Below are 17,389 nucleotides of genomic sequence, written 5' to 3' on the forward strand. Positions count from 1 at the left end.
CTGATGAAACCCTGGTGGATGAGTAGGTTTGTTCTGTCCATTAGATGTTGTAGCATGTTGGTTCTTATTGCTGCATGAAAAATTTGGGTGCTGCTTCCATCTAGGGTTGTAGGTATTGGAATATTGATTGTTCTAGTTCGGTCTATTGAAGTTGCCCACATAATTGACTGATGCTGGATTCTCTGGGCAATTATCAAATAAATGCCCCTCTCCACAATACATGCAAGAAACCTTAGCAACTTGATTGATAGTTGTTGGATCAGTGGTCATAGCTTTCACCATATTGGTTAAGGATGTTACTTGGGCTAATAATGTTGTAAATGCATCCACATTGTGTATTCATGCTGCTCCTCTTATTGCAATTTGTCTAGTCGATGGCCACTGATAGTTGTTATTAGCAATCCTCTCCAAAATTTCATATGCTTAGTTGTAAGATTTAGATAATAAAGTCTCATTTGTTGAAGTATCGACCATCAATCTAGTGCATGGGTTTAATCCATTATGAAAGGTTTCTAACTACATGCAATAAGGAACGCCATGATGAGGACATCCTTAAATCTTTCCCAAGCCTCATACAAGCTTTCATCTTCTAGTTGATGAAAAGAAGTGATCTCATTTTGCAACTTTGCATTCTTGGTTGGCGGGAAGTACTTCGTCAGAAACTTATCAGCCAAGTCATTCCATGTTGTGATGGAGTCTAGTGGTAAAGAGTTCAACCATGCTTTTACTCGATCTCTTAAGGAGTAAGGAAAAAGTCTTAGTCTCAATGCATCTTGTGATGCTCCAGTAATTTTAAAAGCATCACTCACCTCCAAAAACAACTTAAGGGTGGAGATAAGGGTCTTCTGATGGCAATCAATTAAATTTCCCCACTATTTACAATATCTAAAACATCACTGGTTTAAGTTAAAAGTTGGGAGCTTCCACCTCAGGTTTGACTATTCCAGGATGTACAACTTAAGGGGCCAACACAGCATAATCTCTAATGCCTTTGTCTCTATCATCTGCATGGCAGATGATAGAGACAACTTTGGCATAGTAATATATTAACTTTGGCACAGATTTATTTTACCTAAGTAGAGCACATCATGAGAACGTTCTTCTCATCCTTGTTTCCGGTGGACTTTAATCCTTTCTTCTGGTACAACTTTGGCATAGTAATATATTAATTTTCATTTCCTGGTGTATATTGACAAGAGAGACGAGGTTTCGCTCAAACAATATGTCTTAGCCCTCTTTTATCATTGTAGATTACGGTATCAAAGGATCAGACGGTTATCCTTCTTTGTAAGGCTTGCATAGGACATGAAAAGGTCTGTGTTGTGACATTTCACATGATTTTCCAACAAGTTATCAGAATTTTCAATTGTGTTTATAATTTGAAGCGACTCTGCTTTTCAGTTTATACGGTTTGGCTCTTTTGTGCTTCTTTGGGCTGTTTCTATATTTTTGGACAACTTGCTTACCCTTTCGCTAATTTTCTTTTCTTAAATATGTCTGTTGCAGTTGTTACAGTGGAGATTCACAATGGAAAATTTACAAGATTTCCCTGAAGAGAGCTGTACAAAGCACTCTTATCTCGCTGCTGTTATAAAGGTTTGGTTATTTGGAATTGTAAATTAGTTCTTCAAGAGCTTTGAAACTGACTTGTGCTGGGCATAGAATGAAAGTTCTCAGCCTAACATGACCTATTAGCACGATCCATTTGGGCCAAGTCATGACCAGGTCTAAACTCTAAATCCTGGTTGGCCAGCCAAGAAATTTAAATTTTCTTTTATCTGCTATTAAAAAAGTTGAATAAACTCATTTATAGAGAGGATCAATGATCAGGTCATTTTGGATAAAATGATTTAATTAATTGACTAATTCTTTGGATTCAAATTACATTCCCATCTTCATATGATTATAATTGAAGTATAGAGTAGACTGATACCGTACAAATACTTTGATACTTTAAAATGGGAAAAAAAGAAAAACAGTACCAAACAGTCAATTAGACATTATAATATATGTGAAGTTTTGGAACTGGATTTTGGTAGAAGTATATATTCCTTGCTAATAGGAATGTGCCAAAGATGAATCAATTTGCTTGTTTGGTTACAGTAATTGCATTTAGAAGACATGACTGCATCTTATTTTGTTGTTGCATCATGCTATAAATGAAATTTGGCTTGTTGAGATGAAAGATTGTTGAATTAGAGATGTTAGGTAAGGAAGTATTCTGATTTGAAATGAAACTGGTGCTGTTGTTGTAAGGTCTGTGGAAGTAATAAAGCTGAAGTGCGTGAAAAGAAGGATAGAGTTGCTAATGCCATAAATGCTGTCAAGGCTGCAAAGGAAGAAGGAGTTGGTAAACCTCTTATATTTTTGGCTTTTGTTGGTCTATCTTGTTTGATTGATGCATGACATACAAATGTTATATGTATTCTGATGCATTTGCAGTTAGTGTCATGGCACTTTTATATGCCTGCAAGGAGTTGGATAAATTGCAAACTGCTAACCATGGTCAGAAGATTGGTGTTCAAGCTATCCAATATGCTCTTGAGGTTTTCTTTGTTCTTCTTTTTAATTATGTATGTGATATTTCTAAAACCTCTTATTGTCTATCTGTCTAAAGGCAGAGGGCTGCTAAGATTATTCCTCGTTGAAAGGTGAAAAGTGACATATACTTCACAAATGCATGCGTGGTTTTCGTTATGGGGCATGAGCCTTATCTTTTATGTATCTCAAGAGTGAATCATGGTAGAGAATATTGGTAACAAAATGTCTAGTTTTTCAGAGCCTTCTGATTGGTTGAGCCTGCATCTGCAGATGCTGGTGAGCGCGATTGCTTATAGCGCTGGAGTTGATGGGTCAGTTGTTAGCAAGCTACTCGAGGGATCCAAGCCTAAACCCCTCGGTAAAGGTTTGCATCTGTTTCCCCCTTTTTCAAATAATGGAAATTTGAAAAGGAAACGAGTGAAATTCTGAGGGTTAGGAATTAAGGTGAGGGTACTTTGATCTACATTTGTGTCAGGTGAAAATGCAGATATGCTTATGCCAGAAATTGTTTTTCCATTGAAAACCATAAGAGCAGTCTTGGTGGAGGCTGCAAGGTAACTAGTTATTTAAAACCTTTAAGCTTATGCTAATTTTTTATCTAAGCACATATTAATTCTTTCTTCTTGTGTAGTGAGATGTTAGCAAGACTTTGAAATTGAGGCTCTTAAGGTGGCTCAGCTTGTCTTTCCAAGAATATTTGCAAAGAAAGTTCCAGCTGATACAAGCCTCCAGAGTAAAACAAAGGTGTAATGGATATCAGCTTTCACTGGGTGCTGTTATGGTTACGGTGATTTATAATCCAAATTCTCATGACACATTATATTTATTTATTATTTGTTTGAAAAGCATACATTAAGCTTTTTCATAAACTATACACGAACAAGAAACGGAATATATTGGTCATCAGGAGTTGCGCCTTAGATAAATAATACATGGATGCTCCAACTTCTTATATGCAGTTTATTTTTTTTCTTTTTCCCCTTATTTTCCCTTTTCTATTAGAAGCAAAAATATTCTCGACATCCCATTTCTAATCTATGTATATAATATCCCTCCTATAAAATGTTGCCAGATTATGATTGCTATTACCCTTAGCAAGAGGTGAGTGGTAGATTTGTTGTTTTGTTGCAAAATTAATATGTCAACTTTATTGCAAACTTTGCCCTTGAAATCGGAAGTCTTCTATTTTTTTTTTAATTTTTTGAAAAAAATAAGAATGGTATTTAAATAAGAAGGGATATCGACGGAATTGAACTGATGGTGTGCTTGTTTATCAGTCACATTCATGTTTAATTTGCGGAAAATACAATCCATAATAAGAATCAATTTTATAGGACCACTCAAAATGAGAATGTAGAATAAAAATCTCATTTTCTAAACTGGTCTTTTTTTTTTACCCTTATTGATATTGAAATTCAAAAATTTCTTTTTCACCCCCATATAAATATAAAAATAAAAAAACCAATTACTTCAATAATTTTATTATTTAAAATTAACATTTATAAAAAATTATTATAAAAGAATTTTTTTTCTGGAAAACTAGTTTAGCTTAATATTATTAAGAAATATACATACATTTTAGTTTTATTAGTTTAGCTCAATTTTGCTTTTTTTTTTTTGGAAGTCAGTGTTTTATATTTATTTTAGTGCATGTAATATGTAAAAATAACTTGATTTTACCTATTTTGATAAATTTACGTTATTTTAGATTTGAATATAAAAGGTATTAAAACTCCATTTATATCAGTTTTTTTTATTATTAATAATGTTCTCTTTGAGAAGGATATAAGTCTTCCATCACTTTCATTTTGTGTCACATTATAATTTGTGGTACATTTGGCAACTTGCATTACATTGTATTGCAATTGCATTGAAACACTGCTCTTATGCTAACTCATGCTTGGTTAAAATTTTTAGTTGCATTGCACTACATTTATACTATATTCCAATAACTAATATATAGAAATAAATTAGATTAAAATATAATATTATTAATATTATAACATAGTATTGTAGTGTTTTATTATTTAATCATAGTATATGATTAAATCATGTTTATTATAAAATTAATATATAAAAATAATTATTTAATACTTAATTTCAATAATTAATAATGGAATCCTAAAATATTAATAAATTTAAATAATATTAATTTAATTTTGACATTATATATAAAAATAATATTATTATCATAATACTGTCTATGTTGCGCCAAACATAATATTGCAATGTAGATATCCTAATGCAATACATCGTAACACAATACAATTAATGCAAAAAGTGTGCCAAACAAATCCATAAAGCACAAAAATTAAAGAAAGAGAAAGGACAATAAAAACATGTCGTATTCTTTAGTCAAGACTCAAGGGTGGAAATTGATACTATTTGCAATTATTAGGTGGAAAAATGATTTTCTTTTTCCCAATGGATATAACGTTGATGGATGATACAGATTTTATACAGTTGGTGCAAAATTGAATTAATTTAAATTTTTGTAACATTTTCTATAACGGAGTAATATTCAAATCAACAGTTGATAATATCTTTAAATTTCAATAACTTTAATTAGCATCATCAACAATCTGTTGAAATGTTATCAATATAATTCCTCGGGAGGAAAATTGTCGGCTAGTCTCATTAGTCAGCACGATTTCTTGAGTCATTGGCACTCAAACTCACTCTTAAATTTGAATATGTAAGTAGATTTCTAATTAATTAAATTGAATAGTTGTGTTTTGTACCTGTGTTCACTTGAATTCCACTAATAATTATTAAAAGTTGAAGAGCTTCAAATTTTTTTTTTTCAAACTTGTCGAGGATTGAAAAACATTGTTGAATCATTAATAGGAAAATCATTCGAACAAATGTAGAATGAGGATGCAAGACAGCAAGAATATTAATAAGTATGTTAAAGCCGGCTAAATTAAGAAAATTTTAAGTAGTTTATGTAAATCATATTTCCATATGTTTCTAATATCTTATTGCATAAAAATTTCAATAGTTTAAGTAAAGATTTTTTCAGAACCATAAAGAGTGTACAAAATAAAACTTAATGATAAATTATTTGAATCCTCATAATACTCACTTGACCCACTTTTTAGGTTAAAAAAAGAAAATTATTAAATTGCCTCTAACATAAAATACTATTATAGAATTAATAAGTAAATTACATGCTCTCATCTTTGGATCGACAATCTCTAAATTTGTTTGATTTTTACATACACACACACACATAGTAGTTTTCTGGTCCATAATTTTAAATTGCAGGAAAATCCAAAAAAAATTTAAAATCGCATAATTTTAAAATATTATAAAATTAACATTTTAAAGCCGCAGGGTTTTAAAACTTTTTCGGACTTTCCTGTATTTTAAAATTCTAAATTGGAGCATTTCTATATATATATATATATATATGAGTGAGAGAGAGAATTTCGGATTTGTTAAAGTTTGAAAAAGCTATTAAGTCACAACGCAATGGTATTATACTATTAAACTTCACAATTTAATGACTTTTCTACACCTTAATAAAGTTGCTTGAAAACCTCTAGTGGATGCCTTTAATAACTCAATTAATTTGTCATCTTGGGCACAAAAGAAGTAAAATTCTTGCCCAATTAGGTATTGGAGAACTTGAAAGATTAAACATACCCACTTTTATTAATGAAAGCTCTAAAACACTCAACTTTCACAAACACTTAGAAGCTTGCTTCTTTTTCTTCTTTAAATTTGATCTCTTATTTTTGTGACACTGACAATACAAATAACAAGGGTATTTATAGTACCCAAAACTCAATACAAATCACAAATATAAACTAAATAAATTTGATCGCAACCATTCATTTATTCTTAACCACCACACTAATCTCAACCTAACTCACTCCACTTCACCTACAACACCTAACATATTTTACTAATAATTTACACAACTAACATATTCTACTAACAATTCACACACCTAACATATATTAAGACAAATTTGTTTTCATAACTCTCCCTCTAAGACTTATTTTACAATGCCAAGTAGTGTTCTCAACCTAATGAAGTCTTCTTACTTTAGCAGCTTGGTAAGATATCAGTAATGTAATAATGTGATATGACATACTTTTCTTGTACTTTTTTTCTTTCAATGTATTCAACTATGAGATGATAGTGAGTGTCGATATGCATACTTCGATCATGAAAAATTGGATTCTTGGATAGTGCAATTGTTGACTTTTTATTGATACAAATTTTGATTGGCTTTCTTTGCGGCAAACTCAACTCCTTCAACAAATTCTTTAGCCAAATTGTTGTTAGCCTAAAAGGCTACACATAATGTAATTTTGATGATAACAAACATGTGTCTTAAGTATAAATAATAAATATTGTATTTCACATTTTCACTAGTTTTTTAAGGATAATATTTATGCAAGTGAATCAAGTGAAATTAAGATTGAAGACACTCAACGGACAACGGCGACATCAAGAATATAGTTTAGAGCTCAACGAACAAATTAGTGCGATAAATTCTTGTAAAGCCGGTATGATTTAATTGATGCATGATTTAGCATTTGAGAAGCTCAAGAGATTAATTTAATTAAATACTTTTCATTAACTAAAAGGTTTTATTTTTATAAAGTAAAGTATGTTGTGGATTTAAGTAATTTGGACTTAAATGCTAAGATTTTAAATCTTTGATTTTAAATAAGTATTAAATTTCGGAGTTGGATGTTTTTACAAACATTTGAAATGTTTTGGGCCATACTATAATTTATAAATATTTTGGACTAAAGTGAAAGGTTTTGAGAACTTTGAAAAATATGGGTATTATGTTGAAAATGACCTTTGTGCGAAATAATAAAATCTTTGGGGCCATATCATAATTTCAGAAAGTTTGGGAAAAACAACTATTTTTAGGAAGATCTAAAATTGGACCTATTTACAAAGTTTTATGACTTTTTGGGTCATCGTATAATTATAGAAAGTTTTCGGTCAAAGTGTAATTTTAGTGAATAGTGTTACTGTAGCAAAATTCAAAAATAACGGTAATATCACTGTTCCTGAGCGGCTAGCTGGATAATCAAGCGACTAACCGCTTGGGCACGGAAATTTTCCTATAACGGCTAGTTTTCGGTCTTTCACTATAAAAACTCAACTCAAACTTCATTGTAAGAACTAATGCAAGCAAATATAAGATCATACAACATATATTTGTTAGCCGATATGGCTATAAATATTGATTTTGATGATAACAAACCACATGTATTTATTAAGTAAAGATTTATGAATTGTGCTTTTGTAATAAGAAAATGATGTTATGGAATTAAAGCATTTTGGACTAAAATGAAAGTAATTTTAAACTCTTTGATAGCATTTTAAATTTCAGATTTGGACCTATTTGAAACTATTTAAATATTTTTGGGTTATTCTATAATTTCACAAAGTTTGAGCGAAATCATAATTTCAAAAAGTTTTGGGATTAACGAAGCATTACTTAGAAATTCTGAAATTGGACCTATTTGTAAAGTTTCATAACGTTTTGGGTCATACTACAGTTTTATAAAGTTTTGGGGTCAAACTGAAAATTTACTGTAGCAAGCGGCTTACCGGATATAAAAACTGGAAAACCGGATACGGGGCAGTAAGCATCCAGAATGAAAATGGTTTACCGGATTTTGTAACTGGCAAGCCGGATAGGCAAAATTCAAATTTTTGCCTTAACGATAACATAAATCCGGCTTACCAGAGTCCATAAACGGTAAACCGGATACGCCCATAATGTGAGTAACGGCTAGTTTTTGAGCTCAAACTATAAGAACTCAAATCCAACTCATTTTGAAGCTCTCCAACAAGCAAAAACAAAAAGTACACGTGATATCTTGAGCCTTCAAACTTGCGAAATACAAATATTGAATCATTTCTTGTTCTTCATTTTTGAATATCTACTCATTGAGTGAGTTTCATTGTAACCTTCATTTATTCATCTCAATTGTAAGAGTTTGAGTGTGTGAGACACTTGAGTAAAGAGATTAGGAGATAATCTCTTTGTTGTAAAGGTTTATTGACACCTCGAAGTCAATTGTAATCGTTGAGCCTTGGAAAGGCTTGGATAGTGAAATCCTCAAGCTTGGATCGCTTGGAGGCGTGGACGTAGGCGGGGATTGCCGAACCACGTAAAAATTCGTGTGTTTGTTTCTCTTCTCCCTTACTCTTTAATTATTGTGCTTTTCTTGAACTTATTGCTTTCAATTTTTATTAAGACATTAGATTGCTTGTTGTGTGGATTTGCTAGGATAATTTTTAAATTTCCAATTCACCCCCCCTCTTGGGTTGCACACTTATATTTCAATATTGAGCTTCCAAAACGCAAATCATCATAGATTGAATCATTGTTGAGCTATTATTTGCATATCCACTCTTAGAGAGAGTTTTTGTTGTAATTTTCATTTCTTATCAAATTGTGAGTGTATAAGTGTGGGAAACACTTGGGGTGAAGAGATTGGGGAGAAAATCTCTTGATTGTAAAGGTCCATTGACACCTTGGAAGTCAATTGTAAACATTTGAAGCCTTGGAGGCTTGGATAGTGAAATCCTCAAGCCGGGTGAGCTTTGAGGCGTGGACGTAGGCAGGGATAGCCGAACCACGTAAAAATCCTTGTGTTTGTTTTCTCTTCCCTTACTCTTTTAATATTGTGCTTGATTGAATTTATTGTTTCATTTTATTAAGGCAATAGATTAAATTATTGTGCGAATTGTATTGCATAAATTTTAAAATCCCAATTCACCCCCCCCCTCTTGGGTTGCATAACTTGCATTTCAATTGCATGACAAACAGATGATGTGGTAGCTACATACTTATTTTGATAGGTGGAAAGTATGACAATTGGCTACTTATTTGACATCCATGTGAAAGCAGTGTCTGCCATAAAAAACACGAATCCTGTAATGTTCTTTTGATCATTTGTATCTCTACCCCAATCGCTATCGTTATATATAACAAGCTCGTAGTCATTGAAAAATGAGTATAAGAAGCCAAAATCAATTGTACCTTTAATATAGCAAAGGATTTTTTAATGGATAAATTAAGGGAAAATATCCACCGTCCACCCGTTTTTTTTAATTTTTTCAAAAATACACAATTCTTTTTTTTTGTTGGAATCCACCTAAAGTTACATTTTGTTTCACTTTTCCACTTCCGTTTGGAATCCGTTAAGAAAACTAACGGAAACTTTAAAAAATGACCATTTTACCCCCCAAAACGAAAATAACAATTTCACCCTAAAAATTACCAAAAATAATCAAATTAAATCTAAATATTTTCCCCATCGGTTAATAAATAAATTAATTCCACAACCATCAAATGCAGGTTTTTTTTAAAAAAAATATGTCTGTAATTAGAATGCTAAATTATAATAATAGTATTAAAAATAGCCCAATTTCACAAACTATCAATTGAATTTAAAATAAGTAGAGTTTTATTATTTATTGAGTTATAATCTCTAGTAGTTAAGATTTTTTTATACTTTATTAACGTACCAATAATGATATTTATCATTAAATCTGATTATTTTTGGCATTTTTTAAGGTGAAATTGTAATTTTCATTTTGGGGGTAAAATGGTTATTTTTTTAAAGTTTCCATTAGTTTTCTTAACGGATTCCAAATGGAAGTGGAAAAGTGAAACAAAATGTAACTCTGGGTGGATTCCAGCAAAAAAAAAAAAGGAATTGTGCATTTTTGAAAAAGTTGGAAAAAACGGATGGACGGTGTATATTTTCCCATAAATTAATATCCTGATTTTAATAAATAAAATTATAAATATCATGATTTTATAAATGATAAATAAAAAATTTTACGACATTAATATTTCATTTATGAAATCATAACTTAGTTAATAGTTAATGGAGATATGTTTCATTTGTGAATGAAATATTTTTCATATTTATACATATAAAAAAATTAGGAACGAAATATTTTTATGATAAATGAAAAATTATATTTTCATTCAATGGAGTTCAAGTGCAATTATAATATTAGTAGTTCAAATAAAATTAGGTGTAATTGTTATTCTAGGATTGTAAATTTATTTTTCATTAATCATTACTATGATCTATAAAATTATTATTATTATTATTATTATTAGGCTGATGGGATTAAAAAAACACTTCAGGCATGTGATTGAATAAAGCCCGTAGGCACGTGGGTTTTTTTGGGTACGCTGGACATGTGCGCTTAAAGGGAAAAAAAATGATGTGGGTCGTGCCTGGCCCATATTAAAAAAAGTGGTCACGACCCACAGGCCCTAGTGGGTCGATGCTTGACGGGTTGTGCCGTGCGTTGGCCATCATTAGTTTTGGTATTGAACAGCTTAAGGTTGGAAAGATGGAAGAAGAACAAGAAGAGAAAAAAAAAAGTTGCAGAAAATCATGAATTAGTTTCAAGGGTATATTGGGCATTAAGATGGATTTATAAAGTATAATATAAAATTTGAAATTTTAACAAGGGTTTAATAAGTAAAGAGATTTGAATTTAATTTGGTGGATTCAAATGTACTCAAGTAAACTTAATTATTTGACATTAGTATATTAGTGTATGGGATAGTAAAATTATCATGATAATTTTTAGAGTATAAATAGTGCTATCCTTTTTTTAAACAGTAATTCTTGAAATTGTCTGTTTAGTCTATGGGAACATGCTTATTTGTGAATGCCAATTGACTTTATAAAGGGATAAACGGAGCATCATTAATCTATCCAAAAGAAGCGCATAAGATTTTTTATAACATTATATATACGTGCTAATAAATGGATGAGCACTTTGTTGACAAATGGATGAACGCATTGTTAACGAGATGATAAGTTGTAAATGTAGGACTTAAAAAAAAATCTTAAAGAAGTGTTGTGGTTATAATAGTCATGAGTTTCTAAGACTTGAAAGGTTATAGTCCGCGCACATCTCCACTAGCTTCTCTTGGCCACCAAACTAACTATTTGGTGCACATGAATTTACCAATTGATAAACTGTGAAATCAGTACCGGCTATGACTAACATGATCCGTCATAATTATTTCTCGTCTCCGAAGAATTATTAGTAACTGTAAAAGGAAGTCTTCAATGTGAAGAATTATTTGTGAATATTTGTTCCTGAGTTTGGTCCATTGTTTTGTGAGATGAAATAAAAAAAAAAAGGAAAATAAGAAAAAAGAAGAAGGATGAGGAAGAAGACAGAGTTGAAAAAACAAAAGATTTTTCTATGATACTGTATGGATTTTTATAGCATTGATAGTATGATTAATGTGGACCATCCGATGTAAGAGTTTTAATCTGAATCATTAATTTAATATAATAAATAATTAGATAATTAATTAAAATATAACAGGTAACCTACAGGTTGCGGGTAAACATTAATTTGTTAATTTTAAATTAATATTAATTTAGAAAAAAGTCACTCACACCCCTAAGGTTTGCTTAAATAATCATATAGATCCCTTTAGTTTCATAAATGATCACACAGACTTTCTTAGTTTCATAAATGACTATTATACCTTTTGATTAAAATAATCTTTTTTTTAATGATGGATTAAAATAATCTAAATAAATATAAATATAGTAATAAGATAAAAATAATAAATAAATATCATATGATACAAATAAAATGTTATAATAAGTATAGTTGATAAAATAACGTGTACAACGAAAATTTTGCTAATATTAAGTTATTATTAGTCTATCTTGATGGATTAACTAAAATCTATTAATTCAAAAATTGCTTTTAAGATTTATATTAACGTAGACATAATTAAATAAGATATTGTAAAAAATAATATAAATTTTATAAATCATTGTGAAATTATTGTGAATGTTAGGTATAATTATTTAATTTTAGTAGTATGTCTAAAAGATTTAAATATTAGTAAAAAGAATATGACAAACTAATAATAAAAGAATATGACAAATAAATAATGTTAAAATAATTCTGTTAATATTGAAAATATTTTATACGTATTTAATATATTATATTTTTTAATTTAAGGAGTTATGTATGACCATTTAAGTAAAATTTAGAGGTGTGGGTAGTCTTTTCCCTATTAATTTTGTAGCCTATTTAAAGTACTATATCATTCTATATCATACATCGCACTTAAGATGTTGATTTTACTGAAGTGTTATGTTATTAAAAATTAAACTTTGCATTTATAATGTGCTACAACTTTAATGTATTATGAATTGATATGTGAAATATAAATATTAACAAAAGCTAATTTGTAGACTAAAAAAGTAAACCATATTTTATGGGCACTAGATACATTAATCTAATGTCAAATGAGATATATCACAAGATATTTCAAACTGTAGTCCAATTTTCAGCATTTGCATATGGTTTTATAAGCTAGTAAACAAATAAAATATACCATGAGAAATCAAAGGCTATTGCATATATTGCACCACTGGATATATATATAATCTTCCATGGCCATGCATTAGAATAAAATAATCTAACCGCACAGACTATATTCGATTGATAAATTTTGAAATTATTTTGATTACATGATAATCGAATTATCTTATAACATTAAGGATATGAATTAAGTACTATTTTATCAATTTTGAGTATCGCATTGAGTTTTCAAATTAATTAAATGTTGAAACTCTTTCATGTTTGGCCTGACATTATTACTTAATAAAATTACGAAAAGCCAGTAATGAATGATGTAGGATACATAGTAAAATAAACTTTAAAATGTAATTAAGTATTCCCATAAATTTTGTGTAATTAAACAAAATATGTTATTTAAGTGAAATTGTGAGAATATTTAAAATTGTAGGGGTGGTCACTAAAATTTCTCGGACTTGAGCAAACTACACGATCCCACACGGTTTATTTTGACAAATACAACTTGTTAACTGCTGACTGTTGGTAGAATAAGTTCCTATCAACAAAACACAATTCAAACTCATATTTGCAAGTAACAAACAATATCTCATCAAGGAACAAATTTGAGTGGAGTTTTTGGTCAATCAATCTGAATAAATTTGAGTAGAGTTTTTTGTCAATTAATCAAGTTTTTGGGTTTTCAAAAAATTTATGTTCAAGGTAAATCTGGGAGCTATCATTACAAGAAAGCAATGGATATTGATCAACAAAGTTAGTACTGTATATATTCTTTGTAATATGATATTTAGAACTGTTATGATTATTTTGTTGTTGAGTAAAGAGATGGTTATGTGGAGATTTCAGCTATATAACCATGTAATGACCAATGCTTTAAAATCAAACACTTGTTCGATAATTTGACAAAACAAAAAAGAATTAAAAAAAATGTAGAAATGTAAGAAAAATGAGCATGTAATGTCTGGCAGTCGTGCTTCTAGGGGAAAGAGGCTGAAACAAAGAACTAATACATTTTTTAAGTTGGTTGCTTCAGTGATTCTGAGTAGTCAGAATTCTTTAAGCCATATATTCATGTAGAAACCTTCAAATAGAAAACTGTAAAATTCTTTGAACTCCTGAGGAATAAATCTTTCTAGACATATATAGTTTGTAATTTTATTCCTTGTTAATTGATATCAGTCAATTCAGAAACTTCGGGTCTTGTGTGGTTTCAAGATGGGTGTGACCTTTGTGCACTAAATTGTGAATATCTTTAAGAAGAGAAGTCCAAATTTGATTTTGTAAATTTCTTCCATAACTAGACACATTTATCTATCAAATAATATACATTATGCAATCTTATATATTCCAGATCAATACAGTTAAATCATGAAATTTGGCTGATACTCATTTACTTGGTTGCTTCAGTGATTCTGAGCAGTCAGCATTCTTTAAGCCATATCTTCATGTAGAAAACTTCACATAGAAAATTGTAAAATTATTTGAACTCCTGAGGAATATATCTTTCTAGACATATATAGTTTTTAACTTTATTACGTGTTAATTGATATCAGTTAATTCAGAAACTTCGGGTCTCGTGTAATTTTGAAGACGGTTGTGACCTTTGTGCACTAAATCGTGAATATCTTTAAGAAGAGAAGTCCAAATTTGATTTTGTAAATTTCTTCCATAACTAGACACATTTATCTATCAAAGAATATATATTATGCAATCTCATATATTCTATATCAATACAGTTAAAGCATGAAATTTGGCTGATAATCATTTACTCGGTTGCTTCAGTGATTCTAAGCAGTCAGCATTCTTTAAGCCATATCTTCATGTAGAAAACTTCAAATAGAAAATCGTAAAATTATTTGAACTCCTGAGGAATAAATATTTCTAGAAATGTATAGTTTGTAATTTTATTCCTTGTTAATTGATATCAATTAACGCAGAAACTTCGGGTCTTGTGTAGTTTCAAGATAGTTGTGACCTTTGTGCACTAAATTGTGAAAATCTTTAAGAAGAGAAGTCCAAATTTGATTTTATAAATTTCGTCCATAACTAGACACATTTATCTATCAAAGAATATATATTATGCAATCTCATATATTATAGATCAATACAGTTAAATCATGAAATTTGGCTTATAATCATAGACTTGGTTGCTTGAGTGATTTTGAGCAGTCGGCATTCTTTAATCCATATCTTCATGTAAAAAACTTCAAATAGATAACCGTGAAATTATTTGAACTCCTGAGGAGGGCTCCATAAAAGCATAAAAACAAACGGAGAGGGTGAAGCAAACTTTCAAAATTGCAACCATGAGAAGGAATCGACAAAGCTTAATGAAAAAATAGATGGGATGACTTTTAATCTTGCCGCTGTCAGGTATGAACTTGGTGACCTGAAGAGGAACAATTTAGATACTTATGCATTGGTACAAAAAATGTAGAGTGTAGTTAGAGCACTTGAACATAATATAACTCATATGCAATCACACCCATGGAAGGAAAAGATGAACTCTTCTAGTAAAGATGTTCAAAATAGTAAAAAGGAATCAAGTGGTCAAAATTTCGCGGGCAAGGGAGATGCGTTTGGTGAAGATTGCAGAGATTAAGGACAATATTGAAGACGCATGTGGTGAAAATTTATCATTGAAAAACTTATTTGCATATAGGAAACTGAAAGAGAACCAAATCTTCCACAACTGCCTTGAAACTACACAAGACCCGAAGTTTCTGAATTAACTGATATCAATTAACAAGGAATAAAATTACAAACTATTTATTTCTAGAAATATTATTCCTCAGGAGTTCAAAATTTTACGGTTATCTATTTAAAGTTTTCTACATGAAGATATGGCTTAAAGAATGCTGACTGCTCAAAATCATTGAAGCAACCAAGTCTATGATTATAAGCCATATTTCATAATTTAACTGTATTGATCTATAATATATGAGATTGCATAATATAAATTCTTTGATAGATAAATGTGTCTCGTTATGGAAGAAATTTACAAAATCAAATTTGGACTTCTCTTCTTAAAGATATTCACGATTTAGTGCACAAAGGTCATAATTAACTATCTTGAAACTACACAAGACCCGAAGTTTCTGCATTAACTGATATCAATTAATAAGGAATAAAATTACAAACTATACATGTCTAGAAATATTTATTCCTCATGAGTTCAAATAATTTTACGGTTTTCTATTTGAAGTTTTCTACATGAAGATATGGCTTAAAGAATGTTGACTGCTCAGAATCACTGAAGCAACAAACTTAAAAAATGTATTAGTTCTTTGTTTCAGCCTCTTTCTCCTATAAGCACGACTGCCAGACATTACATGCTCATTTTTCTTATATATCTACATGTTTTTTTTATTTTTTTTTGTTTTGATAAATTATCGAACAAGTGTTTAATTTTAAAGCATTGGTCATTACATGGTTACATAGCTAAAATCTCCACATAACCATCTCTTTACTCAACAAGAAAATAATCATAACAGTTCTAAATATCAAATTACAAAGAATATATACACTACTAACCTTGTTGATCAATATCCATTGCTTTCTTGTAATGATAGCTCCCAGATTTACCTTGAACATAAATTTTTTGAAAACCCAAAAACTTGATTAATTGACAAAAAACTCTACTCAAATTTATTCAGATTGATTGACCAAAAACTCCACTCAAATTTGATCCTTGATAAGATATTGTTTGCTGCTTGCAAATATGAGTTTGAATTGTGTTTTGCTGATAGGAACTTATTCTACCAACAGTCAGAGTGGTTAACAAGTTGTATTTGTCAAAATAAACCGTGTGGGATCGTGTAGTTTGCTCAAGTCCGAGAAATTTTAGACCACCCCTACAATTTTAAATATTCTAACAATTTCACTAAAATAACATATTTTGTTTAATTACACAAAATTCATGTGAATACTTAATTACATTTTAAAGTTTATTTTACTATGTATCCTACACAATTCGTTATTGGCTTTTCGTAATTTTATTAAGTAATAATGTCCGGCCAAACATGAAAGAGTTTCAACATTTAATTAATTTGAAACTCAATACGATACTCAAAATTGATAAAATAGTACTTAATTCATATCCTGAATGTTATAAGATAATTCTATTACCATGTAATCAAACTAATTTCAAAATCTATCAATCGGATATAGTATGTGCGGTTAGATTATTTTATTCTAATGCATGGCCATGGAAGATTAACGGAAGTTATATGTGTGTGTGTGTGTGTATATATATTTATATATATCCAATGGTGCAATATATACAATAGCCTTTGATTTCTCATGGTATATTTTATTGGTTTACGAGCTTATAAAACCATATGCAAATGTTGAAAATTGGACTACAGTTTGAAATATCATGTGATATATCTCATTTGACCTTAGATTAATGTATCACGTGCCCATAAAATATGGTTTACTTTATTTGTCTACAAATTAGCTTCTATTAGTATTTATA

The 17,389-nt window shown here is 29.9% G+C and overlaps 1 protein-coding gene and 1 pseudogene across 2 annotated transcripts; both read left to right on the plus strand.

The window, feature by feature from the left end:
• Window positions 1-532: 532 nt before the first annotated feature.
• LOC112497396 (small nucleolar RNA R71) lies at window positions 533-626 on the plus strand (annotated as a pseudogene).
• A 524-nt stretch (window positions 627-1,150) lies between these two features.
• On the plus strand, window positions 1,151-3,495 carry LOC102622511 (chaperonin CPN60-2, mitochondrial-like). 2 transcript variants are annotated; one of them, XM_052433878.1, is made up of 7 exons: window positions 1,151-1,313; window positions 1,507-1,596; window positions 2,257-2,350; window positions 2,443-2,546; window positions 2,812-2,899; window positions 3,017-3,095; window positions 3,173-3,495. In XM_052433878.1, the coding sequence occupies exons 2-7, from the start codon at window positions 1,528-1,530 to the stop codon at window positions 3,192-3,194; spliced, it is 456 nt and encodes a 151-aa protein (XP_052289838.1). In that variant the 5' UTR covers window positions 1,151-1,313; window positions 1,507-1,527; the 3' UTR covers window positions 3,195-3,495. The 2 variants fall into 2 exon arrangements, with proteins under 2 accessions (XP_052289838.1, XP_052289836.1); XM_052433876.1 differs by having other exon boundaries at window positions 1,156-1,313; window positions 2,812-2,905.
• The last annotated feature ends 13,894 nt before the right edge of the window (window positions 3,496-17,389 follow it).

Source organism: Citrus sinensis, chromosome 2, assembly GCF_022201045.2.
Source record: "Citrus sinensis cultivar Valencia sweet orange chromosome 2, DVS_A1.0, whole genome shotgun sequence".
Taxonomy (NCBI): domain Eukaryota; kingdom Viridiplantae; phylum Streptophyta; class Magnoliopsida; order Sapindales; family Rutaceae; genus Citrus; species Citrus sinensis.

Bases quoted from the DNA above. Each gene is read 5' to 3' on its own strand.
- LOC102622511 (XM_052433876.1), top strand. From the start codon at position 1,528: ATGGAAAATTTACAAGATTTCCCTGAAGAGAGCTGTACAAAGCACTCT. The intron at 2,351-2,442 runs GTAAACCTCTTA...ATGCATTTGCAG, and splicing joins TGCAAAGGAAGAAGGAGTTG to TTAGTGTCATGGCACTTTTA. The intron at 2,547-2,811 runs GTTTTCTTTGTT...CTGCATCTGCAG, and splicing joins CTATCCAATATGCTCTTGAG to ATGCTGGTGAGCGCGATTGC.